Source organism: Maniola jurtina, chromosome 13 (genome assembly GCF_905333055.1).
Source record: "Maniola jurtina chromosome 13, ilManJurt1.1, whole genome shotgun sequence".
Classification (NCBI taxonomy): domain Eukaryota; kingdom Metazoa; phylum Arthropoda; class Insecta; order Lepidoptera; family Nymphalidae; genus Maniola; species Maniola jurtina.
In genome coordinates this window covers 8328787-8339320 of record NC_060041.1, presented here as the reverse complement: position 1 = coordinate 8339320, position 10534 = coordinate 8328787, and the positions used below count along the sequence as shown (strand labels likewise).

Genomic DNA, 10534 nt, shown 5'->3' with positions numbered 1-10534 from the left:
CTAAATCGTTGAAATGAAAATAATTTGGAAGAGCAATAGCTGTCACGTAATTTCTTTTCTATGTGAAAAGCGAAATTTCTTCTCCATTGAAATCACATTAACTATCGACTGTCCTGCTGTTCGATTACAAAAAAGCAGCATAATTATTAGGTAATCATTGCCATCAATCTCAATACTATCTCAAAATATAATATGTAATATCCTTCATTGTCAGAAAAATATATTTTGAAAAAGTAGTTATGTGTAGAACTACAATTAATATTTTGTAGAATGTAATTTTTCAAATTTGCAGCTTTCAGTAAGATGTGTTTTAAGTACTACCTCTGGGTAAAAGCTCCTTCTATTCATCCAGATTTTTTAAATAATGTTTTTGGCGTACGAAACATTCTTACCTCAATTTCTTTATTCTTATTTCAATGTGGGAAGTGGTCTGGATGTGGCAACTCACACAAAACTATTTAGTGTTGTAAGTTAATTTAGTTTTATTTTCTACCTTTTTGGTAACAAAATAAATTAAATTCTTACCAAAAATGAATAAAATGAATTAAACATATAAAATTAAATAAAAGGAATTTGTTTAAGACAAAAATAAATAAAATCATTAACGGTGAACTTATAGCTTGCTTCAATCTTTTTTGGATCCTCTGTACGGGTGACGCTTTCTACAAAAAAAAGGAAAAAATTAGAGACTAAAATTACCTATGTAGGTATTGCATTGTATTCTATTATATTCTATTCATTGTGTCTTATTTAAATTGATTATTAATGATTAATTAAAACTTACGCAGGGATAGTGAGCGTGTAAATTCCAAATTTTGTGTTAACGTCTTCCAAATGGAATATACCTTCTATGTATTCCTTATCAGCTGGAATAGCTGGTGTCTCAAAAACTAAGTTCATTATGTAATCCTCGACGCAACTGTAAATAAACATTTGTATTTAAATTTAAAGTATATGTACCTAACTACCTACTAACCATTCTACCATTCTTTCATTATCCAATATTTTGTCATTATGCTAACGTAGAACTTCGACTCTATTTTGTACTCGTTAGGTAGGTATAGGTGCAATGCAACTTTTTATTTATTCAAATCTGTTTTTAACCCCCGACCCAAAAAGAGGGGTGTTATAAGTTTGACGTGTGTATCTGTGTATCTGTCTGTGGCATCGTAGCTCCTAAACTAATGAACCGATTTTAATTTAGTTTGTTTTTGTTTGAAAGGTGGCTTGATCGAGAGTGTTCTTAGCTATAATCCAAGAAAATCGGTTCAGCCGTTTGAAAGTTATCAGCTCTTTTCTAGTTACTGTAACCTTCACTTGTCGGGGGCGTTATAAATTTTTAATTTACACTTGTAGTTCTTGTAGGTTTTAAGTTATAATATTATACCTACTATAATATTTATTAGTAGCTATAAAGTAGAGATGGATAATGTACCAGGTAAAAAGAACTCTCTTGAACCTGTGTGGGTAATTAATTTATGGACGCGCGACGTTGGAGGTGTCCGTCGGTAGATACCACCATTGGTTCGTCAGTCTTTCGCTTCCTTCGTTTAGAAAAGTAAGTACCTACCCACCTACAAAACCGTGTTCCCTCGAATGTTGTCGAGAATTATTTTTACCTGACGCCATCCTTAACTTACTAAGCACACGGTTGGTACGGCACCAGTTTCTCAATCCTGTTGGGTCTCAAGGATTCAACATATGGATCAGCGACAAGTTTCGCAGGAGGTGGCGCCGCAGGGCCTTTTGCTCTAGCTTTCGGAGTGGGAGCCGGAGGCTGTTAGGTATCACAAAATATAAAATATTTTGGCATTTCCCCCCTATTTTAAATTAAACTTAACTAAAAATATTTTTCATTTTTTTTTGATTCCAATGATGTTTGGCCTATATTTTACCTACTACTATTTACTATTACAAATTTCATACCGTTAGCTTTGATAGTTACTAAAACAATCGACTGTGGCAGACAGACTGACGGTCGGACCGAGAAAGTTGCACCAAAAGGGTTCCATTTTCATAATTTAAAACGGAGCCCTAAAAACAATGAAAAAGACCCATTAATAAAGACGAAAAGTTTCTTTGTTTATTGAAAAATTACCTTTACTGCTCCGTAGGCCACCTCAATTAGACTCTTGACGTCGGATTCAAGGATCCTGAGGAATTTGCGGACATTCCACTTCGTCACTTCCTTGTGGTTGCCCAGGAGCGACAGCAGTGGTGCGACGTCACATTTTGCCAATCTACATAAAGGCTTAGGTTTAAATCGGTATATCAATATCTTTAGGGGAAAACGACTAATAATAATTACTTATAGGGATTCCGCAGGGATGCACATTAGGACCTTTTCTGTTCTCCATTTACATTAATGACTTTCCTTATTTTCGCTACTTACGACTACCTACCACACGACGAAATTGATTTTAACAAAAGACGTGGAGTTCAGAGTTTTTGTACTTTACCTAACCTCACGTGACGCCTTTTGACATCTTTCTAACTACCCCCTTATTTTGACTTTACTTAGCAGGGAGCATGTAAGTTAACTTTTACTTCTTTGGTTTTTTTTAATATTTACTATTAGGTTTTGCCCATGTTCGCACATCAGGTGAAACCATGTTGTAAGGTTATATTAGAGGTCTGATTTTGAAGACTAAAGTTAAATTTCGTTTTAACTCTCTATGGATCCGTTCCGTTGATTAAAGCGCGACCCAACAAACAGACTAATCAATAAATAGGGACATGTAATAACGAGAGAAATTAACAAATTACCTATATAGGTTATATTTTATTTTATACTTACTTAATTAATGTGGAAAATAGCAAACAATTATAAAACCTGACAAGATCATCAATTCCTTTGAGCACTTTTTGAATCGTTGCGTCAGCACTGTGGTTCAACTCCATCATATGCTGTGTTCTTTGCCTCTTCGTCTCCAGTTCCACCTTAAGTTCAGCGAGACGTTTGTCCTGCTTCTCCTCGCGAGCCTCGTTTATGTCGCGTTGGTCCACTGAATTTAAAAGCAGTATGGGTTTCACAGTTACATTTCACCTAAATCGATCGGCGTGCAAAGTCAAAGTCAAAGTGAAATTATTCATAAATAACTCAAATTTAAAAACCCCCGACACAAAAACCTCTATAAGAAAACTAGAAAAGAGCTGATAACTTTCAAACGGCTGAACTGATCTTCTTCGATTATAGCTAAGAACACTCTCGATCAAGCCACCTTTCAAACAAAAAAACTTAATTAAAATCGGTTCATTCGTTTAGGAGCTACGATGCCACAGACAGATACATAGATACACACGTCAAACTTATAACACTCCTCTTTTTGGGTCGGGGGTTAAAAATAGGTAACATTGTAAACTTTTTGATTATTACTTGTTGAATTTGTAAGATAATGATGTACACCTAAGGGTGAAAATTAATTAAGTACGTAAACATAAAACTAAAGCTACGGGTGCTACGTGCTGCACCCGCAACAAACTCAGCCGGGTTTTCTTTATCCGCTTAGTAGCTTTGACTGAACGACGGATAAGGTATTTGTCCATTGATTTTAGAAGCGCATAGTTTAGTTTATCCTGAGGTACCTATTGTCGATCGAGCAGTCAGAATACTCTCGAGAGCGATCAATAGCCGATCGATGACGAATCCATAAATACATCGAGCAATCGATCGATTTGATGCAGGAGTAAATTCTGTCTGAAAGAGAACTCTTACTTATCCGCTGCCGCAGAATCTCAAGATCTCGTCTCATGATGATAGACTCTTGTAGTACTTGACAAAGGAGTTCGAAAATCGAGAAATTATGAATCTCGCTGGCGCTGAAGTTTTTTATTATCGTTGTTATTCTGTCCGAGCCTGCGTAACCCTGAAATACTTGCATCATTATTTTATATCACATTTACTTGCACTTCTAAAACGGTGCATAGTTTTCATTGAAATTCGTCCAGTGATTTTGTGTCTTAATATTTTACTACAATAAGTATGCGTAGAAAAGTCACAAAATCTAGACGCGGCGATAACCAGGTCAGGAGGTAGCGCGCCGTGTTCCGGGTGCGCTTCTGAGACGGAGCTGGTAGCAACCAGCCCAGTGATGGGACCCGTCCGCTTGGCGGCGGGTCAAGACCTGGCGGGAGTGCGGTGAATACTACCTTAGTGATACCCGCGCAACCGCCAGTCCGTTGGGGAACAAACACAGGTTTTAGTGGGTGCAAGCCCCACATAACCTCTCCGTTTCCCCTGACGGAAGGGTATGCGTTAGGCATTTCCTGTGTATAAAAAAAAAGGGGTACTTACCTACCAAGGTAGTTAGCTGCTATTAACAAGAATACTAGAAAGTTGTGATCATCAAACTGCATCACGTAATTTGTATTTTTTTTGTATTGAGCAAATGCTCAATACAAAAAAATACAAATACTGCATAGTTTAAATAAACTATGTAGTTATGTAAATATAAGTATGTAGGTATGCTTTCTGCAGCAGCTGGTGGGGCTAGGGCAGAAGTTTTCATAAATTCACAACGTTTCTAAGTACTTTTAAAAGGACCATAAAATTGTATTTTTTACGTACAAATATATCTTCTAACAGCGCGTCATGACGAGCGATCTCCTGCTCACATCTCTGTATCTCCTCTTGGCGTTTTATCTCTTCCTTCTCATCCGCCTCGCAGATCCGTCTGGACCCTTTGACTCGTAGGAATTCTTCCAGTTTAGCTAGATGGTTTAACTCTCCTTCGTACGATTGCATCTCCTATTCAAGTTTATTATTGAAAAAAGATTTATTAAAAATCAATTTTTTTTAATGGGATTTTTTTGGGTCTAGGTCTATCGGGGTTACGAGAAAACAGAATCATTCCAAGTTATATCACATAGACAGACTGATAGTAGATTTATCTAGGATAAACGACTAGGGTTTAAAATCGTAGTCGTTTACTTTACACTTAAATAAACAAATGACAATCCTCATTTTGAAGGTGATGCACAAACAATTTAAATAAAATACGGAATCCGAAAAAATGATATCGAAGAAGCTGAACTCAAAGATGTTTTCCTTCATCGTTAAAGCAAGAAATTAATTGCATAAACCGCACATAGTTACTTATATTTCCGAAAAGTTAGAAAAACGTGCCCGGGATCAAACTATCACCGCTACAAAATAAGTAAGTACCTACTTGGGGATATAATTGAAGGTCAATGTGATGAATAATGGTTCTAAAAAGTCACGAATGATGGCCAGACCGATATATCCCTATTGAGCTGAAACAATCCCTTCCACTTCAAAGCTTCCAGCATCCTGCAGCACTCGTCCCGGTCCCCGAATGAGTTGGCTGCGATCTCAAATATGTCCATAAGGTATTCCTTGCCCTTCACCAGCTTGCCAATAGTTCTGTTCCATTGGATATTGAAATCATTCCTGGAATTTTATATGGTATAATAGTAAAACAAAAAACAACGGCATGAAAATTGGAATCGCACAGACTCGCACACTAGCATTTCCGGCCATCGTACAAAATATAACACTATGTACCGAACCATTTCAAATTTTTCAATTTTCACGGCTGTAACAGACATACTGGACATAGGAATTGGACCTTCCGGGGTGTAAAATATCCATATTGACGACCTCTCAGATAGCGCAGTGGTGAACGCTGTGGTCACAGAATCATGTTGTGGTCGTTTACGTGAAAGGTCTCGAGTTCGAGTCGTAACTGAGCAACGGATTGGCTTGATTTTTTGCATGTGTATAGTTAAAAATCTGGAGAGTAACATAGGCTACTTTTTATCCCAGAAAATCTAAGAGTTCCCATGGGATTTTTAAGAACCTAAATACTCGCGGATGAAGTCGCGGGGGCATCAGCTAGTTTTTAAATATGTAATAATGAGCAAACCTCTCAACAAGTAGACGATCAATCTCTTCTCGAACACGTTTGTTGTCTGTGTTGATACCACAGAAACGTTTCGTAGCTAAATCAAGACGATTCTCCATGCGTCGAAGTCGGTTGCTCGCATTTTCAATCATCGCTAACTCCTATCAAGAGGAAGTCCAATGAATTAAATTGTAGGTAGGAAGATCGTTTTCTAATCAGTTGTGGAAAGCAAGACCTCAAGGAATCAAGGCAATATTCATCCAGAATGGGGAAATCAAAGTTCAGGAAATCTACAACAGGGACGAAGCGAAGCTCAAAAAGCTGTGCACATATAAGTTCATTTACAAGGAATCATAATCAATGAATCAAACAGACAAATCTTATTGGACATGTCATAAACTCGTGGCAGACATTTCGATAACTATAAGGATTGTTGGCCTAGAAGACCACAAAAAAATAGTTTAGGTCGGTTTCCGTACTTTCTCAACCACAAGTTGGTAGCTGATGGCAATTAAATTTAGTCTGTCAATAATCTGATTAATCTATTTCTGCATGAGTAGTTTCCACTTAACTCTTTTCCGCTTCAGTGGGAACGCTAAAGCTACTTTTCATCCGCTCTCGAAAAAAAATCTATGATGAAAGAAAACAACTTAGGCAAGGTAAAGTGAATTCACATCGGCTTCAGTGGGCACTTTTTTCATGAACTCTGTCATCTGTTTCTGAGCCAGGTAGTTGAGGCAGTCCAGCTCAGCCTGCTGGGCCCTCTCGTCCCGCAACTCGGCTTCCAAATGCTCGTACTCCACGATGGACTTGCGTGTACCATGCTTCGTCAGGTTGTCGCGAAGCGCATGCTGTCCTTTTCTGGCGAGCTAATTTTTTTTTAAATTTGTATCAGTAGGTTGTGATAATGAAGAGAAAAAGAAAGAAAAGTGGACAGGGAAGCACTTATCTTCTTATAAGAGATCTCTACCAGTGACCCTTGGCAGTGCGAGAGGTTGTAATTATACAAGGCTAATTTTATTTACCTACTTAATTTTTCACCATATTTTTTTTGAGTTGAATGCATATATGACTAAAAACCAAGCAACATGATCAACAATTGATTAGAATGATGTACAGAACTTTACCCATCCAACGACTAGGCCCACTTATGAGTAGGTACCTACCTACTACCTACCTATATATCACCAAGCGTCTATCTTTTCTAGCAGCCTTTCAGCGTCTGAGGGAGACATCAGCGATGAATGTCTATTCGAATGTTTCTATTTTGGCCATCCAGGCGGCTTGACGTTTTGTACTGTTTATGAACTAGGTATACCTACTTACCTGTTCAGATAGAGTTTGCAGCAAGAGTATTCTGGATTAGGTACATAGGTACCTACTCTAGATATTTGGTAGTCATAGGTTTTTTAATTTATAGGCTAGTGCTTGGCTGAATACGACCTGCTGGCAATTGATGATGCAGCCTAAGATGGAGCACGCTTGCTTAGAAGACGCCTATTCATTCTTAACTTAAAGATACCCAAATAAAAAGTAATAAATTATTCCTTTTTTGTTATTTGTAATCTCGTTTTAAAATTCTTTTGGTGGAACTCAATGAAGTAAATTAACTAGGGATAGAGATAAATTTTCTCTACTAACATTAATACAAAGAAGGGTCTCCTTCAACTCGGTGGCAAGGATACCTAACTGCTTCTCTTGTGGGGCGAGCTGTGGTATGTCGCCTGCTCGCTTCTCCACGCTGCACATCGGTGCCAGCTTTTGAAACTAAAATAATTAAAAATGTTTGACAGTGTTTTTCAAATCGAGGGCGGAAATTTGAAATCAGGTTTAGGTATGTCTATGACAAGAGTAGCACTAAAGAATCACCACCAACTAAACACCAGCTCACTATTGAGCATAGATCTCCTCTCAGAATGAGAAGGATTTCGGTCATAGTCTACCAGCTACTAGCTACTGGCCATGTGCGAATTGGCAGACTTCATACACCTTTGAGAAGATTATGAAGAACTTTCAGGCATACAGGTTTTCTCACGATGTTTTCCTTCACCGTTAAAGCAAGCGATACCTTCTTACTTAAATGCTTAAAAGGCACATGTTTAGCATTTTCTGCATCTACTGCCGTAGGTACCACGATGATGAAACAAACAAATCTGTATGGTGCAACATGCATGCAGTGTTTCAGCGGATTATAGCAAATTAAGCTTTTGATTCCTTGTATAATATGCTTGTATATCATGGACTTTCCTGCCTGCCGGCTTCATACGATTTTTTCACTAATTTTTCCTTACCATTCGCTGAACATTGCTAAGTTCTGCTTCAGGGTCCACAGTTTTCTGTTCTACTTGCGTCGGCATGGTGGCGATTTATAATATTAAATAAAAACAATCAATAATAACGAAATGATTGCTTTAGCAAAACTTGATTAACTATGGTATGTCACTTGACCTTCACAGAGATTATATTATTTCTATTTTCTTTTCTAGTTCTGCCTTAGAACATGAATCAGGGGGCACGGCAGTGCCCCCGCCAAGACGAGCCAAACGGCGGCCGGGGCGCTACGTACCTTTTTCTCGAAGTGTTTCGCCGTATTTTCGACCCGTCATAACTTCGGTCTGGATGACGCTAGAAAGCTGAAATTTTCAGTATAAGGTGTCCTCAGCAAATTTACTAAATATACTAAATATCAAATATCTAGCTTTTATGGTTACAGATTTATTGATACCTAAAATACGCCGATTTCGTCCCTCACTGATGATCATCAAAACCTCTACTCAAAACCTCTAAGGTACTTCCCGAAGTCCTAGAAGACTGAAATTTGGTATGTAGACTAGAAATTGACTACAAACTACAGGAAAATTAAGAAATTGGAAATGCCCCCCCTCTACGCCTCTTACGGGTGAAGCAAATCTGTAAAATCTGTCGCTAGAAAGCTGATATTTTCAGGATAAGATGTCCTGGGCAGATTTATTAAACGCATTGAGTATCAATTGTCTAGCTTTTATAGTTTCAGATTTATTGACAGTCAAAACTTCTAGTCTGTAATTCTAGGGTACTTCCCGAAGTCCTAGAAGACTGAAATTTGGTGTGTACACTAGAAATTGCATACAAACTACAGGAAAATTAAGAAATTTAAAAATTTCCCCCTCCACTCCCACGTATGGAGGAAGCAAATTATTTGTAAAGTCTATCGCTAGAATGCTGATATTTTCAGGATAATATGTCCTTGACAGACTTATCAAACGTGCCAAGTATCAATTGTCTACCTGTTATGGTTTCAGATTTATTGCCATTCAAAACCCCTCTAGTCAAAAGTTCTAAAATACTTCCCTAAGCCCTAGAAGACTGAAATTTGGTATGTAGGCTAGGGATTTCATTAAAACAACAGGAAAATAAACTTTTCCCAGTCTGTACATTTAAAAAATGTGTTTCCTGAAGTCCTAAAAGACTGAAATTTGATATATCTGCTTTAAAATTGAGTTGCAAGATTCCACCCAAACAAACATAGTTACATACATTGCAAGAATAAAAGCTTTTAAAAAAAGAGGTAACGATAGAGAGCGGGCCATGAAAATGATGTAGGTACCTACAAAAAATAGATCCAAAAAAAAAATCTAGGGCACCTGCCAAAAAGAAATGAAATCCCACCAAAAACATTTCATGTAAAATGTTGCCAAGACTCACAAGTTCATAATGCTTTCACTGTTAAAAAGTGATGAGATCTCTAGTAGAGCCAAGCCCCTAGCTGAGCTTAGAATTGCGCTGCCCATGGGACCTATCCCAAGTCCAAAGTATATAGCTCTTAAATGCTCTTGAGTATATCACATTTATAACAATAAAGAACAAATAACTCTACTTACAAGCTCTGATTTTACAAACCCTAAATCTTGATTAAAAAAGTACGGCTTGGCCGTTTAATGTTCGTGAAAGCATTACATGGCATAACATATTATATTAAGGTCATAAGGAATAGTTTGTTCGACAATTACTAATTTTTATTATACTTCATGATTGTCGCACAAGCTATTCCGGGCTTAAATGTCATATCAGATAAAAGTACCACGAACATTAAACGGCCAAGCCGTCCTTTTTTAACCAAGATTTAGGGTTTGTAAAATCAGAGCTTGTAAGTAGAGTTATTTGTTCTTTATTGTTATAAATGTGATATACTCAAGAGCATTTAAGAGCTATATACTTTGGACTTGGGATAGGTCCCATGGGCAGCGCAATTCTAAGCTCAGCTAGGGGCTTGGCTCTACTAGAGATCTCATCACTTTTTAACAGTGAAAGCATTATGAACTTGTGAGTCTTGGCAACATTTTACATGAAATGTTTTTGGTGGGATCCTCTTTTCTGCTTTTGTAGCGGAGGAATTTTTGGACCTGTTTTGGACTGACCTTAAAAATTTTACGTCCACTGCCCTATTTGCTCGAAAATTAACTGAATATTTGTGAAATTGCATAGATTCATCACAGATCTATCTAACTATACTTACTAAGTATAGCAAAAAGGTCACCATTTTTTCGAATTTTTTTTTCTCCACTGTTACTTACGGCTCAATAGTTCAAAGATGGATTGCTGGATACGTAGATCGACAAGACGACCTAAAGGTTGAGCCGCCAACATACATGATCCAAGCCTACCTTTTTCAGAGTACCACCTACCTATTG

The 10534-nt window shown here is 37.5% G+C and overlaps 1 protein-coding gene across 1 annotated transcript; it reads right to left on the bottom strand.

Moving 5' to 3' along the window:
• Window positions 1-559: 559 nt before the first annotated feature.
• Window positions 560-8289, bottom strand: LOC123871284 (outer dynein arm-docking complex subunit 1-like). The gene is made up of 12 exons (XM_045914999.1): window positions 8156-8289; window positions 7506-7631; window positions 6539-6733; window positions 5886-6025; window positions 5236-5410; window positions 4568-4747; window positions 3716-3866; window positions 2834-3005; window positions 2099-2240; window positions 1641-1777; window positions 785-919; window positions 560-662 (listed from the first exon to the last, which is right to left on the bottom strand). Exons 1-12 carry the CDS (start codon window positions 8219-8221, stop codon window positions 626-628), a joined length of 1656 nt encoding a protein of 551 aa, XP_045770955.1. The 5' UTR covers window positions 8222-8289; the 3' UTR covers window positions 560-625.
• Window positions 8290-10534: the final 2245 nt, after the last annotated feature.